This window comes from Leopardus geoffroyi, chromosome D3 (assembly GCF_018350155.1).
Source record: "Leopardus geoffroyi isolate Oge1 chromosome D3, O.geoffroyi_Oge1_pat1.0, whole genome shotgun sequence".
Classification (NCBI taxonomy): Eukaryota; Metazoa; Chordata; class Mammalia; order Carnivora; family Felidae; genus Leopardus; species Leopardus geoffroyi.
In genome coordinates this window covers 46,272,084-46,299,608 of record NC_059339.1, presented here as the reverse complement: position 1 = coordinate 46,299,608, position 27,525 = coordinate 46,272,084, and the positions used below count along the sequence as shown (strand labels likewise).

At 41.1% G+C, this 27,525-nt stretch overlaps 1 protein-coding gene across 4 annotated transcripts in view; it reads right to left on the bottom strand.

Annotated features, from left to right (window-relative positions):
- LAMA3 (laminin subunit alpha 3) overlaps positions 1-27,525 on the bottom strand; it is a 274,895-nt gene that overhangs the window by 32,513 nt on the left and 214,857 nt on the right. For all 4 annotated transcript variants that reach the window (XM_045458939.1, XM_045458940.1, XM_045458941.1 and 1 more), the window contains 20 exons: positions 26,767-26,873; positions 23,142-23,192; positions 22,102-22,253; positions 18,095-18,205; positions 17,858-17,969; positions 17,463-17,630; positions 16,014-16,210; positions 14,700-14,816; positions 13,912-14,066; positions 13,483-13,624; positions 12,300-12,402; positions 10,624-10,740; positions 10,360-10,539; positions 9,699-9,841; positions 8,106-8,276; positions 5,838-5,989; positions 5,520-5,682; positions 4,726-4,859; positions 3,514-3,658; positions 351-470 (listed from right to left, as the gene is read on the bottom strand). In XM_045458939.1, the coding sequence (XP_045314895.1) occupies positions 351-470; positions 3,514-3,658; positions 4,726-4,859; positions 5,520-5,682; positions 5,838-5,989; positions 8,106-8,276; positions 9,699-9,841; positions 10,360-10,539; positions 10,624-10,740; positions 12,300-12,402; positions 13,483-13,624; positions 13,912-14,066; positions 14,700-14,816; positions 16,014-16,210; positions 17,463-17,630; positions 17,858-17,969; positions 18,095-18,205; positions 22,102-22,253; positions 23,142-23,192; positions 26,767-26,873 (2,740 nt within the window). The remainder of the gene's footprint in view (positions 1-350; positions 471-3,513; positions 3,659-4,725; positions 4,860-5,519; positions 5,683-5,837; positions 5,990-8,105; positions 8,277-9,698; positions 9,842-10,359; positions 10,540-10,623; positions 10,741-12,299; positions 12,403-13,482; positions 13,625-13,911; positions 14,067-14,699; positions 14,817-16,013; positions 16,211-17,462; positions 17,631-17,857; positions 17,970-18,094; positions 18,206-22,101; positions 22,254-23,141; positions 23,193-26,766; positions 26,874-27,525) is intronic.

Sequence of the window (27,525 nt, the reverse complement as noted above, 5' to 3'; positions counted from 1 at the left end):
AATTAAAGCATCCTATTCACCGTGGTTCAGAGCTATTATGTTTTTATTTCCTTCAGGTTCATTATATACATGGTAGGAAGATTCTGAGCCATAGAACTTTTGGATAAAAATATAATATTAAAACATTTTAATAGAAATGTTTGCATTTGAAATTAATTATGTTTTATATATGCCATATATACATATATATATTTCATGCCCAAATATTCCGATTTTGAGAGATGTGTCCCTCCCTCATCCTTTAATAACTGTTAAGTTAGTCTGGTAATAGAAAAATGTCCCGGCACTGACTTAATTCTAAAGGACTGAGGACATTTAACAATTCACGTGAACACGTTCAAAGGATGTACCGAATGGTCTTTTCCGTTGTTGACAGTGTGGGTAACTCCTTTTTCTTTTGGTGGCTCTGAATTCAGTTTGTAGCGCACCAGGAGATTGCCATCTTCTATATTTAGAGATATGAAGCGATCCTAGAGCATGGAAACAATGTAGATTACCAGAAGATTCCACCGAAGAATACCTAGAGGGCTGGGATTCAGGTTACTCTCAAGTTACAAACTGCTCTCAGCTTCAGCTGCCTCCTCAGTTAACAGGGACAATAGTGATATCCCATTGCCAGGATGGGTATGATGGTTAAATATTGTAAGCAGTGTTCAACATCATGCACGGTGGCTAGCACACAGGAAAGACACAATAAATGTATCCGTTATCATGATTTTGTTTCATACGATCCATAAGCAGCATGCATGAATGGAAAGTGAAAAGACACAGATCGTTCATATCATTTGAAAAGATGGCTGCTACCTTTTGGAGAGAGGCACGGTCCCAGACGTCTGCCACCATCTGCTTGCTGACTTACTGCTATGTGTCCGCCTCATCCCCCTCGAGCGTCCCCTCCTTCCATTCGCATGTGGAGGGATCCCTGAGGGCCTCCTCTTCCCTCCCACCCTCTCTCTGCCTCAAAGTCATAGTCACTTCTGCAGCCCAATGCAGGTGTGTGCCCACGAAGCCCAGATGCTTCCCTCCAGCCAAGACTTGTCTTCCCAGGGCCAGATCTGCACATCTGGTTACCTTATTGTTACTGCACACGTGGCTTACTGATACCTCAAATTCTGAGTATCTCAAGCAGAGCTTGGGACCTACATGCCTCTATCATGCCTCCCAGCTGCCAAGCCTGACTCTCTGCCCTTCCTACCACTCTCTCCCCTCCTTTCACTCTCTCACCAGAAATCCCCTTGCTGAGCCAGCCACAAACCTACTAGGAGTCACTCTTAATCCTCTCTATCTCTCTTCCAATCAAATCTTGTCGGTTCCACCATTTCTTAACTTTCCATTTCATGCCACCCAGTCTCAGCCACACTTCTCTCTCTCTTTTTTTTTTTTTTTAATATTTTTTAAGCTTATTTATTTTCAGAGAGGGAAAGAGTGAGTGGGGGAGGGACAAAGAGAAAGGGAAAGAGAGAGAATCCCAAGCAGTCTCCACACTTAGTGTAGAGCCCAACACTGGGCTTGAACCCAAGTGAGATCACGACCTGAGTGGAAGTCAAGAGTCAGATGCTCAACCAACTGAGCCACCCAGGTGCCCCCACTCTGTCCCTTCTTGCCACTCTGCAGCCAGAGAGCTCTGTGGAAATGTCAGTGTGGGCATGTTTGATTATCCTCCTTTGCTCTCAGGATAGAGCCCTGACTCCCCAGCACATGTTGTGAGGCTCTGATCACCCCTTCAACTCTGTTTCTCCATGTTCCCTCTGCTTCCCGGTGCTGCAGCCACAAGGGCCACCGTTCCATCCCCGAGTCTCCCTGCCCTTCCCACTTCCGAGTCTTCTTTGTGCTTCGTTCCCCACAGGGATCACCCTTCTGCTCTGTCCTCTTCAAATGCTGTCTTCTACTTTCCTCCGGGTCTCAGATTACCCATCCTTTGCTCAAGAAAGTCTTTTATACATCTTCATTCACCCCAAACCTTTCCTCTCTACCACTCATGGTCATTGTGATGAATTAATGAACCAATTACTGAGTATGGCTTTGTTAAATATTTGTCCTCCCCTCTAGAATATAAGGTCCTTGAGGGCAGCAACTGTGTCTGTCTTGGTTGTAACTGCAACCCCATCACTGCGTAAGGAACATACTTGAAACAGACCTTTCCTTAGAAAGATATGCTGGGGGGCGCCTACGTGGCTTAGTCAGTTAAGTGTCTGACTCTCGAGTTTGGCTCAGGTCATGATCTTGCGGTTCATGGGTTTGAGCCCTGCTATTAGCATGGAGCCTACTTGGGATTCTCTTTCTTCCTCTCTCTCTGCCCTTCTCCACTCTCTCCCTCCCTCTCTCTCTCTCTCAAAAATAAATAAATGAACTTAAAAAAATGATACGCTGAGGAATTTCTGATATAAGGCTTGAAAGTTTATTCTTCCACAGTTCCCTAATGATCAGAAGGCCTCTTTTTGAAGTCTACTGACAGAGTCCTTACTTAAAAGGAACAACAGTCCTTATGTGAATCCTAAACCTTGTCCTAGGGAGCCAGTCAGGGTTCATCACACTCCAAATCAACAGAGTCACATCGACTCACTGAGTAATGAGCATAGCGGTGCTCAAAATCATTTTCTCTCATCTGGTTACTAATGGTATTCCATATATTTTCTTCTCATATGAATAGCATTTCTGGTTCTCAGTCTCCAAGAACTTCAAAACATAGTGCCAAGAAGACCTTGTTTTAGAAAACAACCACCTGAGGATGCTGTGTGACTGCTCAGCTCCCTACACTCTATAGGCAGGTCAGGTCCTTCCCAAACCCTCAGAACTGGTTCAGCCTCAGAATCTCCCAGAGGGTCAAGACCAGCCCCAGACAAGGGGGTTGGATCAGGTCTGTGTCCCCACCCTGCAGGTAGAAGGAGCCGGTCACACCCCAAACTCCTTATCCATCCCACATTCAAAGACAGAGATCCCATGGGCTGATCCACGAGGCAGTAGTACTTCCAGGAGTGGGCAAGTCTGGGCCCATCCCCCAGCAGATGGCGCTGACCATGACTTGGAGAGTCACTTCGGATTTCTCCAAACTAGACTGAAGAATGCCCTCCAGAAACCACAGCTGCTTGAAAACAGGGAAGCTCCCACGTCTTGGGAAGCCAGGAATCAGGCCAATAGAGACGTAATTCTGCACAGTCTGGCGAGAGCCGGACTAAGATGCAAACAGCAGGAAGTCAAACAGTCTGGCTCTCAGAGACCCTGGGAGGTCATCACATGATTTCAGGCAGAATAAGTTGATTGTTAGGCAAATAGCAGTTTTCAAAGAATAAAACTGACAATGGCATGTTTCGGTGGCATGTTCTCAAACTCCCGATTACCTGCGTATACTCCCATAGCCAAAAAAAGCAGCATTGGGCCGAGAGAAAAGATGTGGGTAACATCTGCTGCACATTTTTTCAGATCTAGTTAGTTATTTATAATAACCCAGTTACCACGAAGTTGCTTAACTGAATGGAAATATTGGGTAGTGTTTGGATGTTTATCATCGAATACCTGATTTTCTGCAAAGAACAGCAAACCTCTATCCACGGTGGTTTGAATCGTTTGTCCAAAGGTTGGGAAGGGAGCATTTGGTTGAGTTGGAACTCGAGCATAGCCTGTACCTTCAAAATAATTTTTGTCTGACTCTTCCTTTCTCCTGTCAACATCAAAGATCACAGGTTAGAACACAGCAGCAAAGGACCACCACTCAAGAGGGTTTATTAATAGGAGATGCTGCTATCTAAAAACCAGAGCAAAGCCCATGCAACGTAGCTGTCATGATTTTGTTAAAGAGAAAACATCTTTAGAATGTTAAAATAGCCAGCTATTTGTCCTGGATGTGCTCTTATACGCTATGATAATCAAACCCTAGCTCAAAAAAGCCAACAGTTAAGGGGCACCTGGGTGGCTTAGTTGGTTACGCATCTGACTCTTGATTTTGGCTCAGGCCATGATCTCACAGTTGGTGAGAGTTCAAGCCCCACATCGGGATCTGTGCTGACAGTGCAGAGCCTGCTTGGGATTCTCTCTCCCTCCCTCTCTCTCTGCCCCACCCCTATGCACGCACACATGCTCTCTCCCTCTCTCTCAAAAATAAATTTTAAAAATAAATAAATATTTTTTAAAGCGATAATAGTTAAAGAGTCTCCTCTTAACTGTCTATTCAGGAACCATCTACTTAGGAAGATGTGGCCTAGCAGCTGAAGACTTTGAAACGTAAAAAATTATTAACTTGAAACATAATTTTATCCTGAGTAATAAATAGTCGGTCTAAATCCTTTTAACTATAGGGAAGTCAGGAAGCTCAAGACAGCAATTTTCAAAAAGGTCCAGCTGTCAGAGTACCTAGAAAGTCATGGTGCATTTCATGGACCAACATTTTTTTTTTTTTTTTTTTTTTTTTGCAACTTCAATATATAATTTTGTGCCTGAATCAGGTACCATCTATTACTGAATATTTTGTGGTAGGAGGCACCAAACATTTAAGAAGGGTTTCTTTTTTTCAAAATTGAGAAAACTCTATCGCTCCAATATTTTATACAAATGAGGAAACTTTGGGAGTGGATTAGCAGTGTGGCGTGCGATCATAATTTAAGATCTGTTGGCCTAAAGCTATCAGTGACATCAACAGCATCCTATTGGCTCATCCCTTTATTATACATAAAATAGTTGCAAGTTCCCCAAATCACAGTTACAGAGACACTAGTGCCTGGTTTTATTTACCTTCTACAAGGCTCTACTTCAGTTGTGTTGAGATTGAAAGTTTTTTTGAAGTTGTACAAGCTCAGAACATTTTCATTGAGGTCATCCAGTTCAATACAACCTTTGTACGGAGGGAACCTTAGTCTGGCAGGAAGCTGAAGAAAAGGAAACCGAAAATCTAATTCACCCAAGGACAGTGGTCAGGTCAATCAAGACCAGTATGAATCCATCACTTTTACTATCCCTGCAGCCTAGGGGCTAAGAATGTGGACCTTGGAGCCAGAGGCCCTGGCTTTGCTATTCACCAGATGCTTGACCTTGGGCAAGTTATTAAACTCTGTCTCAGTTTCCTCATCTGTGAAATGGGAATAGTAATGCCTTCTTAAATTAATCTACTTGGGGCACCTGGGTGGCTCAGTCAGTTGGGCGTCCGACTTCAGCTCAGGTCATGATCTTGCAGTTAGTAGGTTTGAGCCCCACGTCAGGCTCTGTGCTGACAGCTCAGAGCCTGGAGCCTGCTTCAAATTCTGTGTCTCCTCCTCTGTCTACCCCTCCCGTGCTCATGCTCTGTCTCACTCTGTCTCTCAATAATAAATAAAACATTAAAAAAAATTTTTTTAATTAATCTATTTGCATCTTGATCACTGCACAGAGGAAGTGCTCAAGAACTGTTAGCGTTTATCCCTGGATATGCTTTAAGAATATATAGTTAAGTTCATTTGATATACAATGGATAATTAAAATAGAGATGTGAGGTCATTACAACAAATTAAAATTTAAATATTTTCACTCAGTGAAAAAACATTGACACTTACTCTAAAGTCAGATGGGTAACCTCCAACATAAAATACAACATTTTCAGGGTCCAGGTTGAGGAGGGTGTTGCTGTTTCCACTCTCCATGTCATGGAATTGGGGTGTTTCAGGTTTACTGGATGTGGCTTTTTTGGTGTAATTTAGGCTTGCAAACTGATAAATTCTGTTTAAAAATAAACAAGATTATATTTAAAAATTACACAAAAATTGAAGAAGTCAAAGCCAAGATACTAAAAATGGGGTTCAGCGGTACATACAATGGGAGTTTGGTGAGTGTGGGTCAGATTAACAAAGAGCAGTGGTCAATGGGACTTGTACCTCTCAAATTTCACCCGGTCCATAACCGCCTCCTGAGTTTCGCTCTCGGTCAAGCTCTGGTCCACTTGGAGTTCAGACTCCTGTTCTCCCAGGTTGTAGACACACGTGAGCTTGCCATCTACAACTGCCATGCCGATGTAGTCCCTGGAGGCCTGGAGACAGAAAGGCCACCTTAGTGTACTTCACAGGCACACTGTTTCTCTGAACTCCCCATCCCAGGAGAGTGTATTTCAAATATCTAATGGGTTTTACACAATAAGACTTGGGAAGACAGAATAAATGAGGTACCTCCTTGTACAGAATGATACAGACAGAACATTTAATTAATAACGTCTGCACTGTCTTTGCTCCTGGTTTATTGCACTCATGTATTCACTCCCCCGTTGGCCAAATCTCCAAATATTTGCCAAGCACTTGCCATAAAGATGAACCAGATATGGACTCAGGTCTCCACTAGAGTTTAGTCTGGTAAGGGAGATAAGCCATTTTTGTTCTCCCTGTACCATGCAATGATCTCTTAACACTTTGCTATGCCTCTGTTGTAACACCTAGAACCCTGTATTATCACGGTCAGCTACGTATGTATCTGTCTTCTCTGTTAGAATACAGCACCTTAGAGTACATATGAAGTTTTCAAATTGTGGTAAAATATATATACAACATGAAATTTACACTCAAGAAACAATTTTTGTTTATCATAAATACAGGATGTGGCACCTTGTAGGTAGATGGTACAAATATTTTTAAGGAATAAAGTAATGTGTGTTTTGTTATAATACAAAGCAGAAAGTCACGTCATAACAAAGCTACACATAAAGTACCAACACTTCGAAGCATGAGAGAGTGATTAATAATAGTGTCAGTTTTAGGAATCTTTAAATACCACATGCACTAATGACAGCCAACTTTGTAACTGACTAGAATTTTCCAGAACAATGTTTCAGACATTTTTTCCCCCATAGCCATTGTATGCTAACCCAGCCAGTGATTACCTTTTCCTCTGACACTTAAGTTGAAGAAATATATTTTAAGAGGAGGGACTAAAAGCTAAAATGAACTGTTCAAAATGCCTGTAGCAGTTGTGGTTTAAAGAATTTAGAATTAAAAAGAGATGGGCATTAATTAGGCAGGAGAGGCTTCATTTCACTCTGGTCCTCATCCACCCATGGTCCCACCCCTGCAGACTTAAGGGTCTGGGCATTCTGATAAGGACAGGGTCACAGTTTTGTGAGGAAGAAGCACTGCTGATTTCCATGAGACCTTGATATTGCCGCCCCAGTTGTGTACGGAGGGGTGCTCATCTTTAACCCCTGGTGTGTACGTGCTCACATGTACACACACATGTACCACATGCTGAACCCACTGGGCAAGGCCTCTCCATCAGATGAGGCCAGCAGGTAACAGTCTGAGATTGATGGAAGACCCCTTGTGGTGCCATCAGAGGTGGTAGAGTCTGCTGATGTGTTGGCGGGATTTCCTCCTGCTACGCCAATGGAAGCAGGAAGTTATGACACACTGGTGACAACCTGCCTCAAAAACCATATTGTTTGTGGGGCGCCTGGGTGGCGCAGTCGGTTAAGCGTCCGACTTCAGCCAGGTCACGATCTCGCGGTCCGTGAGTTCGAGCCCCGCGTCAGGCTCTGGGCTGATGGCTCAGAGCCTGGAGCCTGTTTCCGATTCTGTGTCTCCCTCTCTCTCTGCCCCTCCCCCATTCATGCTCTGTCTCTCTCTGTCCCAAAAATAAATAAAAAAACGTTGAAAAAAAATTAAAAAAAAAAAACCATATTGTTTGGGGCCACAATTCAACCCACAAATAGTGGCATTCCCTAGGGTGATGGCAGCTAGATCATCCCAACAGCATTCCTGGGGAAGCCTGCTGCTATGTCATGAGGACACTTAGCAGCCCTACGGAAAGGACCTCGTGGCATGGAAGACGCCTCCTACCGACAACCATCACTAACGTACGAGGTGTGTGAGTCAGCCAAACTGGAAGCAAATCTCCAGCCCCAGTCAAGCCTTCAGATACCTGCAGCCCCAGCCAACATCTCGACAGACACCTCATTAGAGAGACCCTGAATGAGAACCATCTGGGTTAAGCTACTTTGAACATGGTACCATAGAAACAGCATGAAATAATAAATATTTACTGTTGTTTTCGACCACTAAGTTTGGTGGTCATGCAGCAAATATATAACCAACATTCAAAAAAAAAAAAATTCCCAAACCATATTGTTTTAAAAACAAGAGAAATGTCAAAGCAATACCTACATCTTTATTTCCGAGGTACATCACAAACATATTCTCAGTCCCCCCATTTTCTTTTGACTCAGGTCTTTGGAGAAACAAAGAAAGAGATGTGTATCCTTTCAAATCATCTAGGTCATCCGGCAGTCGGACTTCAACTCCAGATTTACCATTGAACCTCATGGGGACAGCAACCTACGAGGGAAAAGATCTAGAACATTAACCATTCTCCTGTGAGGAAAGGGGGTGTGCTCGCAGTGGTAGCCTGTGCCTCTGACGCGAATCCTTTCAGCTCTACCTTTCCTAGTTGTTATGATAAAGAGCAAAGGAGTGTGCATGACTCCTAGACCTGGATTATAAACTCATGAAGCTGTTTTAGGGGCTGGGTAATAAAGCATCCATGTTCTTCCTCTTTATAGGCCAAGGGTCTATGAGAAGTGCATCTAATTCTCTGTGCCAGAAATGATAATCATTATTATTATCATAGTTGCAACTATGGTTTTTGTGCAGATGAGCTAACGTGTGGAAACACTTAGCATGGTGCCTGGCATGTAGTAGATATATAAACTTCAAAAATATTTTTAAAATAAATTCTTTAAGGAGTCATTCCCCATTAATATATTACATGTTATGGTTGCTTTTTTTTTTTTTTTTAATTTTTTTTTTTTTCAACGTTTTATTTTTATTTTTGGGACAGAGAGAGACAGAGCATGAACGGGGGAGGGGCAGAGAGAGAGGGAGACACAGAATCGGAAACAGGCTCCAGGCTCTGAGCCATCCGCCCAGAGCCCGACGCGGGGCTCGAACTCACGGACCGCGAGATCGTGACCTGGCTGAAGTCGGACGCTTAACCGACTGCGCCACCCAGGCGCCCCTGTTATGGTTGCTTTTATTACAGTCCTTAAAAATGAGTGCATCAGGGCTCTCTAAAAATAGTGAACCGAGAAATCAACCACAGTGCCTTTAGGGTAGTGATAGTCTGACTTGGCTTCCCAACCCTCTGTCTGCAAATATCTCACAGGGGGTGGATGAAAAAAGCAAGATGTTTCATTAGTATTATTTTAGGCCAAAACAAATTCTGATAGAGAAGTGTCAGGAATTCAAGTAACTGTCAAGTTAAAATAACAAAGGCTGATGAATTTGCATTCCAGTGAAGAAAATTTGCTATAATCCTGTGCTTAGAACACTGCCCTTGCTGATAGGAACCATTCCTCCACCCTCAATAAAGGTGGATTCTATAACTTTAAAGTTATAACAAGAAAGTAGGTCCTGTGCAGCATCATATCAGCACATTCTGCTCACAGAATCCTACCTGAACTTGCAATAACACTTCACCAGGTGAGGCGTGGAGGAGAACTGTTCTTCCTGCCTGCATAAACTCAATGGGGAGGAAACTGCTTCAGGTCCCTAACATACCAAATCATTTAGGGCATGAAGGTAGTGTGCACTTTTGAAGGATGACAGGAGGAAGTGAACTTTCACATTCCAAACAACTAAAGAATTAGAGCAAGAAAGACAACCAGTTTCCGTGTAAACAAATGCCTTCCCTTTCTTGATGAATGTGTTAACCTCTCAAAGAAGGAGGCTTAGTGCCTGGCAATGTGGGGACACACCTACCTTATTTGCAGCATCTCTGGCTTGCTGAATTAGCTCCCGGATACGGTCCACGTTGTCAGAGATATTGCCCAGTGGCAACAGCTGTTGGTTGATACTTTCAATCTTGCTCAAAATGTCAGGCAGTTTGTTGGTTAATTTCTTCACTGTTGATGAGATTACAGAACAGAAATTTGTAACTGTGAGTTGAGAAAAGGTTAAATACAGATCTTCTCATTGACAGCATTTGTCAAGTGTTACGTTTGGGTCCCAAATATTGGACAGGATGACTCAGAGTCAGGTGATACCTTTCCTAAATATATCGTGGATTCTATCCTGCAGTCTAGATATCAAATCATCTTTCTTAACCACTACAGAAGAAGATAAATCTTTATTTTTTGAACCTTAATATCAATTGTAATTTAATCCCTCATGATTAGGGGACCTATATCTCCACTCTAAGAAAGGGAAACTCAATACCAATGTCAGTGGGTTAAAAAAAAAAAATCCCACCTAGACTTTCTAATAGAATACCCATATTCTTTGAAGGTGTTATGTGAAGCAGTTTTCTAATATTTTAATTTCTAATTTCAGACTTTATCAGGGAAGAATTCACATAAACTGACCAAAGTGCATAACAATGGAGAAAATGGATAGTATGTCCTGTCTGAAGAATGCTTGATACCTGAGTTATCTGCGTCAGTGAGAGCCTTGTTGAAGTCTTCTCTCTGTGTGCTCCCATAGGTATCCTTAATTCTTGCCACATCTGTCTCAATAGGGTTGAGCCCATCTAGAACCTCATCTGTGATGTCGTTGGCATTTCTGACCATGCTCTTTGCCCTACTGATCATATCACTGATGTCATCTAAAGCACACACAAAGAGGGAGGTGTAAGTATCTTGAATGCTCGACAAAAGAAGCCAAGTACGGTGGGTAGGGAGATACTGACCTCTCTGTATCCCACGAAGGTCATCTCGGATGGCAGTGATATTGGTATCAATCAATCCTTTCTGAACTGTCATAACTTTCAGAGTTTGCTGTAGGTTGTTGAGAGCCGGACTGATTTCTAAAATTAAATAAAGCATCATGAGGCAATTACCCTATGGATTTTGATCCTCCATTGGTACTGGTGGCCCCTGAAGTAGCCAGCATCTGCAGAGCATTGAGCAGACCTGAATCTCAGAGATGTTCACTATAGGTGCCTAGACCCACAGTTCCAGGGGCCTCCAGTTCCAGAGGCCAGGAGTATACCTGAGCCTGTGGCATCCAGCTGCTTGGAAATGCATCATGAACAAAGTGAGAGGCTTAGTCATTTAGGGGCAGTTCGACTTCCACTTTGGTCAGGGCAAACTTCTCTGCTTAGTGAAGGAAGGGATGTGCACTGTCTGGCACTAGTCTGGGCTTAATATTAGTCATACTTATTGAATGAATGAGTGAATGAATGAATGATGCCTCTTCAGAGTATAATAAAGTGCTGTTGAGACAGCCTCATCCAAGCAAATGCACTCACAAAGTAGGCATTGTTTGTTTCTGTCCACTTCCAAACTGATATATTTAAGGGGATTCAGTGAAAGGGAGGGAGTTCACAGACATTCCTAGCTGATAACATTGCCACTTTGAGGTAATGGAAAATGACCAGTGAATGCTTTAAGGCCAAAGTGATGATACACGGTTTAAATTGTGATTCCAGGACCGATTTAAATAACAATGTAGACAAATGCCCTATGATCTCTCTTATATGTGGAATCTAAAAACACTCCCCAAATACAAGGAACCTGTTAGGGGCTACCCAAGCCCCCGGTGGGGGGGGGGGAGGTGAAGGGGATCAAAAGGTAAAAAGAAGCATGCTGGTAGAAAACAAAAGAAAAAATATCAATGTAGTTAGCATCCTAACCCTACTTAAAACAATCCTCACCTCTTAGCTTATACTTTGTAAAGGGAACAGATGTCACACCAGGAAATTTTAATTCCTGCAATTTGCTAAGCAAATCGTTCTATGTTAATACATATTTTTTGTAGGTAATTTTTCATGTATTTAATTTTTAAACATGAAAAAAGATAAATACTACTGTCAGAAGGCATCTAGTCACTCAAAAATGCTGACATAGTTTCTTGGCCGTGAATGAACACAAGAGACCAGAGAAAATCAAGAAACATCATTTTCAGAACACCAGAATTTGGTAACATTGAGATGGTTTAATTGTTTTGTAAAAAATTAAATACATGGGAAATTTTCAAAGATAAAATGTATGATTCAAAAATTCTCATGCTTCATATTAGTAGTAATTTTTGGTACTTTTACTTACTAGCATTTTAGGACTTAAGAAACGTTGAAGCTCTGGTGACCTGAAACTATTATCTGGGCCTTAAATGAGAGACCAGCCCTGCACATACCTCTATGCTGTGTGGGTTCCCAATGCCATGGTCACTGATTACCTTTGAGATTTATATATATTCATGAGGTTCTAGTTAACTTGGTATATGTTAGAATATTGGGCGGAAACATCAAATCTGTTAAATAGATCACACATTTGTTTCCAGAATTTGCTGTTTTTCCTGGTCTTAACAGGACGTTTTCAAAGCCTTGGCTATCCCAGCCTCCCCTTCCCCGCCAGGCTCCAATACCTTGCCGTAGCTTCTTCTGTGTTAGCTTGGCTTCCTTTAATAGTTTATCACTGTCAGAACTCAGGGTTTTTGCTTTTCTTGGAAGATCTTCCTTTATCACCGTCTGAAAGCAAAGCATTTACCAGCCTTAAGCATGTAGCATTCCTTAGGAAATGTGGAGTAAGATTTTTTTCATCCTACTCTAAAAGCCCTTATCTTCAATCTTTAAAGGATGAGGTTCAAAGGTAAGGGGGAAGTTTAAAAGGACTGTTCCTGAAAAGATACAGTTAGGGCTGTAGATAGATATGTGTGGCTTGGGGAGGTAGACACTTCCCTGGTGACATACTAACAAATCATGTGATACCTGTCTCATTTTCTCCCTGTTGTTGTTTGTACAATACCCTCTTCAATAACTGAAGAAAAAGAAGAGTTGTTTTTAAGTTTTTAATATTTAGGAGATAAAAGTCTTTAACCTTCAAGAAGGCCTATCCCCTAATTCTTTGATATTTAATATTTTATGCTTTATTCTTAGATATGGGAATATTATATGGTACATGTAAGATCACACAGGACTCCAAGACATGCCCAGGTGTTAAGGCAAATGACAGGAAATAAATGGTTACCAAATCGTGTACAAAAATTTCCCTCTTCTTTGTGAAATGCCAATACTTAATCATGGTCTAAAATCATACCTAGAAAGAAGCACGATACACTACTCATCTTGGCTCAACATTGGTAATCAGTGGAATTTCTATCTGGTTTCACAAATGGCTTTTAAAACTGCGCTACATCTATCAAAACAGTCATGTAAGCACAGAAACAATCCACATCTAGAGCAAGTTCAAGTCTATTCTATATAATAAGTTCTAATTTAAACTAAGGCTTGTTGGGGCGCCTGGGTGGCTCAGTCGGCTAAGCGTCTCACTTCGGCTCAGGTCATGATCTCGCGGTCCGTGAGTTTGAGCCCCATGTCGGGCTCTGTGCTGACAGCTCAGAGCCTGGAGCCTGTTTCAGATTCTGTGTCTCCCTCTCTCTCTCTGACCCTCCCCCATTCATGCTCTGTCTCTGTCTCAAAAATGAATAAACGTTAAAAATTTTTTTTAAACTAAGGCTTGTTTACATTCCTCAGTGCATATGAAAAGAAAGTAAGACAATGAGTCGTCTCCAGAGTGCATCCAGAAAAGGTGCCAGTGCGGGTGCCCACCTGGAGGGCAGACTCAGATGCGCTAGCGGCCTTGTCAGCCGCGTCCTCCGCTGCTCTGATGGCGTTGAGGATATTCTCATAGGCGGTGGCAGCATCCACTGCACAGCGCACCAGCTCATCCCCACTGGCATTCCTCTTGATCCTGGAAGACAGTGTGGGTGAAGGGCTCCAACGGCCTCCACTGCCTGCGGCTGAAGGCCCCTTCACCTCCCCCTCCCAGCCTCCTTGATTAGCCTCCTCATCTGGCAAATGGAGACATGCGCTGGCAAGGATCTATCTGGGAATCACACCCCCAGCGCAGCTTGGGTTCAGACCCGGGCCCTGGGTCCCGCCCCCCTGCCCTATTCTGGAGCCCCAGCTCAGTCAGGGAGGCTTTCACACTAGGTCCAGCAGCTCCTGCGGTTAGACCGGGGGTGGGGGGTCACTCACTCCTCCAGCTGCTTTGCCAGCTTCTGTAAAGACTGCGCGTGCGTTTCTGCCTCCGCCACCAGGGAGGCTTTACTGGCGGACTGAGAAAGTTCTCTCACTTTGTCACTTAGCTCACGTCTTGCTTCATTTAAAGTGGCAGCTAGTTTTTCATATTCCTATTTTTTTCAAGTAAACAGAGACAGTGTCACTTTAAGCAAAGAACGTATGTACCATTTTCTCAAACTCTGTCATAAACTTCATGTTCCCAGGATGCATTATTTCAGTAGTGGCACTGATAATATTTTTGCAAGTTTTACCACCATTTGGACAATTTTCTCAGGGTGGGTACCCCTTCTGATAAATTTTATAAAAGCACACTGTCATCATTAGCATAAAGTTGTACTAAACTGAAACTTTTTTTTTTCTACTCTAGAAATAGCGATAACAAAAGATATTTGCAAAATGCCCATTGGGCTGCTAATGTGGTCAACCTATTATGAGTCCTAAATAAGTTCTGCTAATAAAAGCATGCTTGATATTTTAAAAACAGCATTCCAATTTTTTTTGTTATCACAAAAGCAACATCTGCTCACTGTGGGCTAATTAAGTAATACAAATAGACATACAGAGGACACATCATTCACACCCCCCACGCCCCAAGGGTAGCATCACGGTAATGAACATCTTGGTTTATTTCCTTCCATCTAAAAGACATGTATTGCAGGAAAAAAAATGTTAACCCAGTTCATAGCTTCCTCATATAGAATCTGAATGTTTTTCAGTGTTCAGAGAACAAGTTTTGCCTCTACCTCCCAGCTTTTCCCCATCAGCTGCAGCAGTGTGTTGGTCTGCAGTAAGGAAGAGTCTGCCGTGGTTAGGTACTTGGCGAAATCACTCTGTAGGGAATTCATTTCTTTAACTTGTCTCTGGCGAGAAGAAGAAGAAGAACCTGTTTGAACTACATGGTATACGACCAGGAAGCACAGGCATATCTACTGCACAACAGCACAGAAGTCGTTTCGGAGTCATAATGTTTTCTTGAAACTGAAAGATCATCGAGGCAACTAGAAAGTGCGGGGAAATCAGTTCACTTTGCCGCGTGGGTGTGTTGTCATGGTTTCCTCAAACTACATGCCAACGAAACAACAGTTCGTACCGTTGCAGAAGCTTTCTAAACTGGGGGCAACTGGGCCAGTGAGGTGGAAAGGTAAGTAAGCTCTGGTTTGTGAGGCAGCATGAGGGATTTTCCTGAACAAAGCAGCACCCGTCATCGCGACGCCCCACATGCCAGGCCTTGTGAGGTTGGAGAGGCGCTTCAATGAGAGGGTACATGCGATCTGAGAAGGCCAAGCTAGGAGCCGCCAAAGCTCACACACCCATAAAATCAGATCATGCACCCTTCCCTTGGCATCATCAGTGACTTCCAACAGCCGTCTAAAGAGGCTTTGGGAATTAAGCATATTGCCATCGACTAAGATATTATTTGTTTTCTTTGACAAGTTCTTCTTTTGGGGGGTCAGTCCTACATTACTCCACTTTGATCTTACTGTCATTTAATAACGCTTCACATTTATGTTGCTGTTTCAGCATACAGTGTGCACCCCTGAAAAAATATACTGTAGAATCCCAAGCTCCAGATTCTGTCTCTGCAGCTCCTGCATGAGGCCTGTATTTTAATCTATTTCCTGTAAGATAATGGCTTAAAATGCCCTTATCAGTGATTATGATAATGATGTTTACACAGCTGACACAAAAAATCAGTTATTTAAAGCATATATTATAGACTCTGATTTAATTATAACAATATTGGTTTAATTTCTCATCTACTTGGCAACATTATTCCTCCAGCACTCTGTCAGCCAGGGGCAGGACTAAAGCAATTTGCTCTGCTTTCTCTGTGGTTTAAGTTCACAATCTATTCTGGTGACTGGGGAGGAGGAATAACTTTGGTTTTGCATTTAATCCCTTACTCCTGTTTGATTAGCATCTGCCGTACAGACAGGTGTGCACAGGCTAGACATACAGACAGGTGCCTGGCTCTGCCGCTTTATTAATGATAAAGATCCCTGCCCCCCTCATCCTTGTCATTAAGAAAAGTGTGCAGATTCTGACTGTGAACCCACCTTGATGGATTCCAAAGTCTTCTCGTTTTCTCGGTTGAGGCCAGTGGCCTGCTTTGCCTGGGCAGTTGCCTCTTGTAGTGCGGCCCGCAGATCACTGAGTTTGGCCTCGTACTCATTTAAAGAATCCCGTATGTTCTTGACAAGTGCACTGTTCTCCACTTGGTGGTTTTCCAGCCAGCTCCTTATCCGATTCAGCACTATAATACAACACATTTTTGTTTTTCACTTGAGAGAGGAGTACCTCTAAGCTAAGCTATAAAGTCTACAGAGGAAGAATGAAGTTTCTACTCATTTCATGGTTTTCCTTGAACTTGCAAGTGAATGGGAAAGGAAACTAACATTTATGGAGCACCTGCTGTGGTTATGTGGGCACACAAAACCACATGAAAACAATGATAGCAGTCTCATGTTTCAGATACGCAAATGGAGAGCCCAAGAAATTAGGTGACTGACCCAATGTTGCATGACCAATCAGCCTTGGCACTTGAACAAGATCTGCAGAGGACAGAGCATGTGCTCCTAACACTGCTATTAACACTACCAACTAACACTACTACTAAATACTACTAACTGCAAACTAACCCTGTCTCCTCAGTCAAAAGCAAAGACTAATAATAAATTTAAACCATACAAATGCTAAAAGAAAACTGCTACTGTCTGCATATTAACCATTGACACATCATTTCACCTGAGAAGAAAGACCAGTATTTGAAAAAATATGCACCAGACTTCTATTTCTCACAGTTTTGAACTAATGAGGCATTTTTCCTAAGTAAAACCTTTAGAGATATTCTGTTAATTTCTACTACACCAGATTTTGGTTCCTGCAATAGTAGTGCTAATATCGATTTGTGATTCAAGACCCCTGTGCTGGTGGGGGTGGCCATTAAAAAATGATATAATGAGAAAGTTGAATGGAGCTGAATGAAGAAAGAATAAAAATGCAGTTAATAAGGAAAAGGCAATACCAGTGCTGTTATCTTAGGAGAAGAACCTATTTTTTTTTCTTGCATGATGGTAAGATGCTATATTCTACAACCTCTTGGTAGCCTGGAGGAGCTACCCATACTCACACCATGCTCTAAAAGTTGTGAACACCGGGGCGCCTGGGTGGCTCAGTTGGTTAAGTGTCGGACTTTGGCTCAGGTCACCATCTCACGGTTCGTGTGTTTGAGACCCACATCGGGCTCTGTGCTGACAGCTCAGAGCCTGGAGTCTGCTTCAGATTCTGTGTCTTTCTCTCTGCCTCTCCCCTGTTCACGCTCTGACTCTCTCTCTCTCAAAAATACGTAATCGTTAAAAAAAAATTTAATAAATAAAAAATAAAAGTCATATACGCTGAAATGACTAACCTAGCCACCTGTACTGGGGACCTGACATTGCACTTTGCACACTGTATTTCAAGCCCATTAGAATGGGTTGCATACAAGGATTTGGGAACATCCTTACGGAGCTGAGCGTCTCTTTTTTCAGCTTCTGCTTCTCTCAGGTGCTTTCCAAAGTTGCGGCTCCGTAGCTCTGTCATCATGCGCTCTGCTTCAGCCAACTCTCTGGAAAAATCCCCTGACGGCACATTGTTTCCTTCCCCATCTGTCCCAGAGATCTGCTTCAAGAGAACTAGAAAATATCGAGTAGTTTATTAAACTGGGAATTCTGGACTCCAGTAGACTACTAAAAAAAAAAAAAAAAGGGATTTTTATGGAAGGTTCATATTAGTTTTTCAGTATCATTACAGGATCTTTTTCATAATATTGAACTCTTAAGGAGAAATTCTTTCAGAGCATGGGGGCACAGAACACGCTATGTAATAAAAAAATATTTAATTGGATTGAGTAACTCCTTACTGTGCACATTCCGGATGACATTTTTAATCTTTGTGTCCAGCTCCTTTGTGCTTTGGGTTGTCCGATCAACATTGTTATGTAATGTTTGGGCTTTTCTAGAATTTATTTGAACCTATATGAAAAATAAATTGATTACTAACAAATTATGTTGATCCGGGGGTGGAGGGGGGGAAACTAACAATATTTTGAGGACAACAACAACAACAAAAAGTTAACGTTATTGACCTAACACATTACCTTTTCTTGCAAAGCTTCAAACTCTCGATTCAGATTACTCAGTTCTTTTTCCAGACCATCCATTTTTAATCCATGATTTGAAATGGCAGAACGGTAGTTGAGTAACTGATTCTGAAAGTAAAATGCAAAATTAATCTCACATTAGAGCAGAAACTTGGAGTAAGTCCTATCAATTTGGTAATCCCAGTGGTGATATGGAAAGATTCGTTTAGCAAGCCCGATGCTGGTCCACAGGAAATGATTTGGTTCTTTGAAATCAGCTACTTGAAGAATCTACTTTCTGATGTGAGTTGTGATATGGTTCTAAAATAAACTTATAACCGTGAAAAGACAAGAGATACTCTCCTTGAGTTAGTAACCGAACCTTACAGAAATGAGGATACCACTTACCCGATATCTTACTTCCCAGACTCTACAAAACGCTCAGTTGTTTTTAACCTATATTTAACATTGTAATACTAAAAGCAGTGCCTGAGGCTAATTTAGTGAAGGAACCATCAGATTCAAAGAATTTTTTAGCAGGAAGGGAACTGAGAGCTCATTTAATTGAATGCTGTAGAGATGATCATTGATTGCTTAAGGATCAGAATCCAGGTCCCCTGTTTTTTTTGGATACTAAACAGTTTCCTTACTTTCAGAGGGTGACATTTCTGCACATAATCTCTAGAGTAGTGATTATTTTCAATTTTTTTGGGAAAAAAACTTGTTAATATCTTAAAGAAATTTACAGGAAAAAGCTATACTATTACCTCCTATTAACTTGCTATTACCTATACTATTAACTTGCATGTGACAGAACCAGCACTGGGGGGAACAACACAGGCTTTACAGCTTAGGTCCAAACACTAGGTCTGCCGCTTTTGAGTTTTATCTCCTTCGTCAGTAAATTGGGGACTATCATATTAAGCTGCTGGGTTTTTTGATGATATTATCAAGTGTCACGTACATATGAACATTGAAAAATGTTTTCCTTCTCACACTTCTTCCTAAGGAATTTTCACAGTGTATGTGTGATCTAGGAAGAAGACAGTTCTATTTTAATTTTAATACAGGAAAACTGAGGCATGTCATTCTATGGAGTGTTAGTAGAATACGTACAGTGAGTAAAGCATGGCCTTTGGAATTTGATCTTGGTTCGAGTCCTGGAACCCGCCATGTGCAAGCTGTGTGATAGTAGGCAAGTTACTTAGCTTTAACATACCTGTTAAATGAAAATAAGACTATTTTCCTTATAGGATTCTGTAAGACATAAATAAAGCACTGAGCACAGAGCCTGGCACATAGGACAGGTACTGAAATGCTGGCTCCCTGCCCTTCATTGAAGAAGTGCAGGGTTGTATTCATGACATCAGAGTAACTCCAGGGGCTTCTTTTTCTCTCAAAACATAATGGCTTTTTTCCTCTCTATATTAAGAGCCTGTAAATCATGGACTAAAATTTACCCTGATGGGATGAAAAAGAGCCATTTTTCTAGTATTATTTTTTGCTATATAAAGTTCACTCTTGAACAATACTGGTTTGAGCTGCCTGTGTCCACTTATACATGGATTTTTTTTCAATAAATATGTAAGAAGATCTTTTGGAGATTTGCAACAATTTAAAACAAACTCACAGATGGACCATGTAACCTAGAAATACCAAAAAAAATATTAGAAAACCTTAGGTATTATTGTAAGAATACAATATGTAATACATACACAAAACATGTGTTAACTATTTATGCTATTGGTAAGGTTCCTGGTCAACAGTAGCCTGTTAGGAGTCAAGAGTTATATGCAGATTTTCAACCGTGCAGGGGGTCAATGTCCCTAACCCCCATGTTGTTGAAGGGTCAACTGTGTACTCAGCTATAAGCACTAATGGGTTTGGAATCAGCCCTCATTTTAACAGCACTTCTTAAACTTTCCCCAAAGCCTCTTTCACTATGTCCAGTTTAGGGTTTATCTCCTCTACTGAATTCTTTTACTTCAATTAATAATTTTTTTTTCATTTTCATAATTTTTAATTGAATATTTTCATATGTACCTCTTCTTGTTTGGTTTCTCGTGTTTTTAACAGTATTCTAATTTTTTGTTCCTTCTATTGAATTGTTACTCTTCAAAGTAATTTTCAGATTGTCCCAATTTTAATTTTATCTAAAGGGAACTCATCTCTTAGTGGTTGCTTTTGTTGGATGTCTTTCGTATTGTTACTTGTCTCTTCCCAATGTTTGCAGGTAAACATTGCACACACACACCCGCAACTCCACTTCTGCCTGCACTCTCTGTGCCCTAACCAATGATCTTACGGTCATTGCCATTCCCACCCTAGATCCTCTAGTCCAGAACCAGGTCTTATATTGGCAGCTTAGGACTTGCACACTATGGTCCTGTTGAGGATATCACATTCCATTACAGGTCCTGGTTTGTGAATCATGTCCATCCAGGTCTTGGCTCATAAGGTTGTAGCTTTCCTAGTCTCTCATATACTCACTGCTCAACAATGAGCACTGGGCAGTTTCAAGATTGTTTTTCAGTCTCCATTCATAGGCAGAAATGTCCTCAGTTTCCTCTAGGGAGCCTGCCTCTGGCCCTGTGGGACTTTAGCCCTATTACTTATCCTCTTGGCCACCTTCTTTCCAAGCACACATAGAATATTCTCCTAGATAAACCATATTCTGGGCTATGAAACAAACTTCAACACATTTTTAAAAACTGGAGCCATAGAAAGTGTGCTCTTTGACCACAAAAGAATTGAGTGAGAAATCAATAACAAGAAGTTATCTGGAAAATGCCCAGTTAGGAAATTAAACAACACATTTCTAAATATTCAGGGGTCAAAGACATGTCCCAAGGAAATTTGAAAATCCTTTGAATTGAATAAAAATGAAAACACAACAACTCAAAATGTGTGGAATACAGCTAAAGTAGTGCATTGGGGGAAATTCATAGCATTAAATGCTGATTTAGAAAAAGAAAGGTTTAAATCAGCAAGATAAGCTTTCATCTTAAGAAACTAGAAAATGAATAGCTAATTAAACCCAAAGCAAGTAGAAGGCAGAAAAAATATGAATAACAACAGAAATCAATGAAATTGAAAATAGAAAAACAATGGAGAAAATCAATAAAATAAGATCAATAAAACTGATAAACCTCTAGCCAGAATAATCAAGAAAAAAAGAGATGACATAAATTATCAATATCAAGAATGGATGAGAGGGTATTACTACAAATTTTGCAGGTATTAAAAGGGTAATAAGAAAAACTATAAACAATTTTATGTCAATACATTTGAGAATTTAGATGAAATGAAAAAAGTATTTGAAAGGCACAAATTACCAAATATCACTCAAGAAGAAACATAACCCCAACAGTCCTATATCTATTTTTAAAGATTGAACTTATGGTTCATTTTTTTAAAAATCCCCAAATAAAAAATCTGCCAACATAGAAAACCCCAGGCCCACCATTTAAAGAATTCCACCATTTAGAGAATTAATACCAATTTAATACAAATCTGATTCTTTTGAATGCAAGATACTCAGCTAAGGGCTCTAGAAGAAAAATTAGCCCAGAATCATTCACTAAGTAAAGAATGTTCTTGGGGCTCTTGGGTGGCTCAGCTGGTTAAGCATTCAGCCTTGATCTCAGTTCAGGTCATGATCTCATGATTTGCAAGTTCAAGCCCCGCCTCGGGCTTCTGCACTGACAGAGTGAAACCTGCTTGGGATCCTGTCTCTCCTCTCTCTGCCCCTCCCCTGCGTGTGCTCTCTCTCTCTCTCTCACTCTCTCTCTTTCTCTCAAAATAAATAAATAAACTTTAAAAAAGAATGTTCACTTAGAGTATTAGTTTCGTATGTTCACTAGTATTTTCCACCAGTAAATATCTAGTCTTCATTTGGATCAGAAAAAGCGTTAAATGGAGTCAACCTCTCTGTCTCCTGCTTGAGGGGTATTCATTCATGCAGCATCTATACCCCAAGTATCGATTCTGGACCCAGCATTGTGCTGGGTGCATAGGGTATTTACCCTCAGGTCCTTGGTCTGGGTCTCCAAGTGCTTCATCTGTTCCAAAGTGCCGGTGCTGGCACTCAGGCCCTGCAGCTGAGACTTGACCAGGTGGAGCTCGTCACCCATGGTGGCCAGGTCATTCAAGAGTGTCATCACACAGCTGTCACAATCTGTAGGGGCCACAATCAAAGGCAAATGTGCCGTGGGCTGAAGCCACAAGAATGCAAACAGAATACGAGGGCTTAAAGCCCAGTTAATATGCACATAGATTATCAGAGTCAAAAATCACAATCCTGGACTTCTCAGGGAGGGATGCAGATTCTGCCCAAGAGAGATCTCTGGACAGGAAGCATTTTAAAAAGAAGCAGTGGAGTGGGGGAAATGGGTGAAATGGATCAAAAGGTACCAACTTCCAGTTATAAGATAAATAAGCCTTGGGGATGTAATGCACAACATGGTGACCATAGTTAACAACACTGTATTGTATATTTGAAAGCTGCTGAGACAGTCTGTCTTAAAAGCTCATTACTAGAAAAAAATTGTTAACTATGTGAGGTGATGGCTATTAACTTACTGTGATAACCATTTTGCAATATATACATACATCAAGTCATTACGTTGTGCACTTTTATACAATGCTGCACGTTAATTATATCTCAATAAAATTGGAAGAAATGGTGATTCTATGCAACTTGTTACTTATTTTGTATGTGTAAAAATAATAATAAATAGCTTTTATTTACCGAGAGCTTGCTATTTGCCAGGAATTATGGTAAGATTTGTAAGCACTTCCCCAGCAACTCTGTGGGGTACATATAGTTATTAAGTCCATTTTACAAATGATTAAACTGAGGCTTGGGGAAGTCAGGCCACTTGCCCAAGGTCATAAAGCTGTGAGTTAACAGAGGCTGGGCTTGACCCTAAGAAGTCCTCCCCCTACCGCCTCCCACCATGGCTTTCCCAGCCTGGAAAGTGCACATCCCAGCACGAGGTTCACATATCTTAAACTAAACCTCACAGCTGGAGGCGGGGGGGGGGGGGGAGGGTTCTTTTCTCACCATCACATTCTTCTCCAGGGCTGCCATCTTTGGGCTCTTGGTCTATGCAGTCTGAAACAAGGAATAACCAAAGTAGATATTGTTACTCAACCTCCTCTTCATCTGCTTTTTAATTTGGCTTTCAGAAAAGCTAGTTTGAGAAGATTTTAGTCACCCAACTATCTGGCATCATTGGCTCTTCCCTTCTCCCTCTTTACCTGTGCCATCATTCAGGGAGCTTTCCCATCTCTTACCAGTCTTGCTGCAGGAACTTCTCTCGTGACGCCCCTGACTGTATATTCATTTTCTTCTCTATAAAAGGTCACGATATTCTTATCTAATTAAAACCCCCTAATCATTAGTGGTAAGGCTTTCTTCATTTGATAGTTTCCTATACAACTATTGACTTCTCTTCCAGTATCATTCAAGAACATTCAGTAAACATTGATTGAGCCCCTTTGAGCATCTACAGCATGGCTTGGCCTTGTGCCATGTACAGGAAATACAAAGCTAGGAAGACAAAAATCCCTGCTGTCCTGTAGTTTACTGGCCCCCAGGGGAAGCAGATAAATCACACAACAGTGTGACAGGTGCTGAGAGAGAGATATGCACACAATGTTAGTGGACCCACACTGCCAATTACCACAGATATGAGCTAGACTTTGAGGTTCTCAACTAGAGTAAGAGAAAACCTACTGGTCTTCCTTGGATGTTCTTTACTCTTTCCATTTCTACTCTTTCCCCTGCACCATGCATCTTTACAATGAAATGCCCTCTCCCTTCCCTCTAGAAAAAAAAAATCTAATTTCACCACAGGAAATCACAAAGCTTGACATTTTCCTAGACAAGATTTCACATTTTGTCTTCTCAGCAGCAGGCAATATTCCACACTTTGTGTGTATATACATATACTTTAAACTACATTTAATTGTAACATAAATAATAGAAGTTCACTATGGAAAGTTTGGGAAAATCAGAAAAGTAATATAAAAACACCACCCTTGATCCCACCACACAAAGACAATCAGCGTCTCTTTTCTATATATTTGTAGACATTTTAATTTATCATATATAATCATGGGTTTTTCTTACTCATCTTTTTTTTTTTTTTGAGAGACAGAGAGTGCACACATGCAAACGGGGTTAGGGTGGGGGTGGAAGGGGAGGAAGAGAGAGAGAGAGAGAGAGAGAGAGAGAGAGAGAGAGAGAATCTTAAGCAGGCTCCACACTCAACATGGAGCCTGACACAGGGCTCAATCCCACAACCTGGGATCGTGACCTGAACGGAAATTAAGAGTCAGATGCTTATCCAAATGCATAAGATAAGGCAGCCCACTCACCTTTTTTTAAAAATTACTCATTCTTAATGCTATGGATAGTTACGTCACTTTTATTTCCTCAATTAAGCTGTAAATTTCCTACGACCAGGAAACAGTTTTATTTTCTTCACAATCCCCCTCAGCACTTTGAATAACCCAGGGAGGACTTGCCTCATGTGGGTGATTGATTTATCAGTGCAATTTTCTTAACAAGTTTTAATGTTGACCACCAAGGAATCTGTACATTATTAATTAAAATAAAAAGAATGAAAAAGAGGGGCAAAACCTCAGAGAAACAAAAAGTCTGATGCATGAGTGTTTTCTTCCATTTGGGGAGCAAATAGTCACCATCCTTATTTCAGGTTTCTTTGCTGTTGTCGTTATTAAAGTGGGAGAAAAAGACGATTGTAAAGATAGTAATCTCATGAATATGCTGTGTGTGATGTTGAAGCTTCTCCTCAAATACCTCTCTTCACAGAACTCATGTTTTTCTAAAACAGTCTTTTTCATCTCTAAACACATGACACTTCTTAGGATGACTTAACGTAGACCTCCCGCTAGCTTCCATTCCTTGGGTTCTACTTCTTGTGGCACACAGAACAAACAGACCCTTCTCCCACACATCAATCAGCCTCTCAAATACATCCTTTCCAAGTCTTCTTTCCACTGTCCTGGTTTGTCAATCCTTCCTGTGACATGGTTCCAAGTTTTTTCAGTATCTCCACTTCTTCTGAACAAACCGTAGCTTGTCTATTGTCTTCTAGAGACAGAAGTCCGACACGAGGATTTACACGAGCAGCGTGCCAGGGAACGGCAGACCACCTGGTGTTAGACTCTAGAACTCACTGAAGATTGTATGAGGTGTCCTAGGGGCCATATTACTCTCTTGAGCCATAACGAACTTGCTACTGACTAAAGCCTTAGTCTTTTTCACTTGTTGCTACTAAGTCACATCTCACTTATCACACACTTATTTTTATGCCATTCAACTATAAGACCATGGGCTTATCCCTAACATAATGTTGTCTTAGAATCGGCCCATTATTCTAGGCTCTTGAGTCCCTTAAATATTCTAAATGTGCCAAAGGAGGCATTTTCTATCTTTCCCAACTTTGTGTCATGTGATAACTGGGTGGGCATGCCTTCTACATTCCCATTCAGGTCAAAAGTGTTGAACAAGATAGAGCCAAGGATTAAGGCGCAGCGCATGTCAGAAGATAGCTCATTCCGGACTGATAATAATCCATTTACTCTATATTCCTTTGGGAGCAGTCACTTGACCAGATCTAATCTATACATTCAGTATAGATACATATATATAAATATAGATATACTATATATACTATATATACTATGTACATATACTATATATATAGTATATATATGCACTATATACATATACATGTACTATATACATATACTATATATATACTATATAGATATAGATACATATCTATACATTCAGATATACACATTCAGTAGTTCTTCATCTTGTCCATAACTGTAAGATTAGAGATTTTATCTAAGGTTTGGCATTACACTATATCTGTGATATTTTCTTGATAAATCACGTTAATATTCTCGGCTGAAGAAGGAAGAAAATCATCTTCCTTTTCCTTCCAAGTTGTTCCTAATGAACCCACACTAACTCCTAGTGATTCTTTTCCTTGGTATGTGAAATCCATCCCAGTTATACCACCCACATCTCAGACATGGATTGATATTCAAGAAAGAATATGTTGATCTCCTCAGATACACACATGAAGAAAACTGATACGTTATAACCTTATAATGTCAAGGGAGATCTGAGCAAAATCACCAAATAGGAGCTGAGGTTATTTTGACTACAATTACTTGACTTTTAAAAGCAATTTATCTTTTTAACAAAAGCCTACTTGAGGGGCACCTGGGTGGCTCGGTCAGTTAAGCAGCTGACTCTTGATTTTGGCTCAGGTCATGATCTCATGGTTCTGTGAGTTCAAGCCCCACAACTGGGCTCTATGCTCACAGTGAGGAGCCTGCTTCGGGTCCTCTGTCTCCCTCTCTCTCTGTCCCTTCCCTCACCGCTTCTTGCACTTCCTCTCTCAAAAATCAACAAATGTTAAAAAAAAATTAACATTAAAAAAAAAAAAAGGCTATTTGAAGTAAGTTATTCACCAAACTGTATTCACCAAACCCAAGTATTCACCAAACCAAGCTGTCAAAATATCTGTTAGCTGGCATTGGGTATTGTGCTTCATGAAAATATTTACCTAGGTTCCTCCCCTGCTATTTTATTAAAACCAGATTGATAAATGCAGGTTAACAAAGGTGTGAGTCCATCTTACCTCCCGTCAAGGGGTGACAACTGCCCAACTGGCCATTGTTGTTACAACTGCACGGCTGGCAGCTACCTCCAAGCTTCTGGGGATTCCCGAAATATCCGGGTGCACACCTACCCAAAATAAAGAGAAAAAGGAGAAACACTCAAAGAACTCATCATTTGTTCCATCTGACATTTTCTCCACCCTTGAACTCTCCGTTTGAGATGTTGTCACCCTAAGTGGGGAAGGCTGCTTTGCAAGAATGAGTGTGTCGCAGTACAGATAGTTATGGCTTCGATGAGAACAGAGAAAGTAGGAGGCAGGCAGAGCTTGCTCCCTCCTCGTTGACACCAGGACGACAAAATCCTCAGTTACCCCTGTCGATGAATGGCAGATGAACAAAATGCACACAGAAGCCAGTGGTTCGACCATTAATGGAAGTCAGGGGTGGATCAGCTTTATGCAAGAGTTATGTTCCTGAAGATACCACACAATTAAATATTGCTTAATTTCTGGCTAATTTCCTCAAAGAAAAATTTAAAGTAAAACTCATAGAATTTCAAATTTGCTTATCAATGGGGATTTTATTAATATTGCCTACTGAACTGTTTCAAGCCTGCATAATTCCCATTTGCACTAATTGCTACAGGGCTGTATTTAATGAGCCTAAACAATGGAGGGCAGTTACAACACCTACTCTCTTGGCTGAGAGCCTTTATTATTCTAGATAATTTGGTGATGAGAACTCCATTCCTTATTTAAGTTAAAAAAACACTTCCTTGA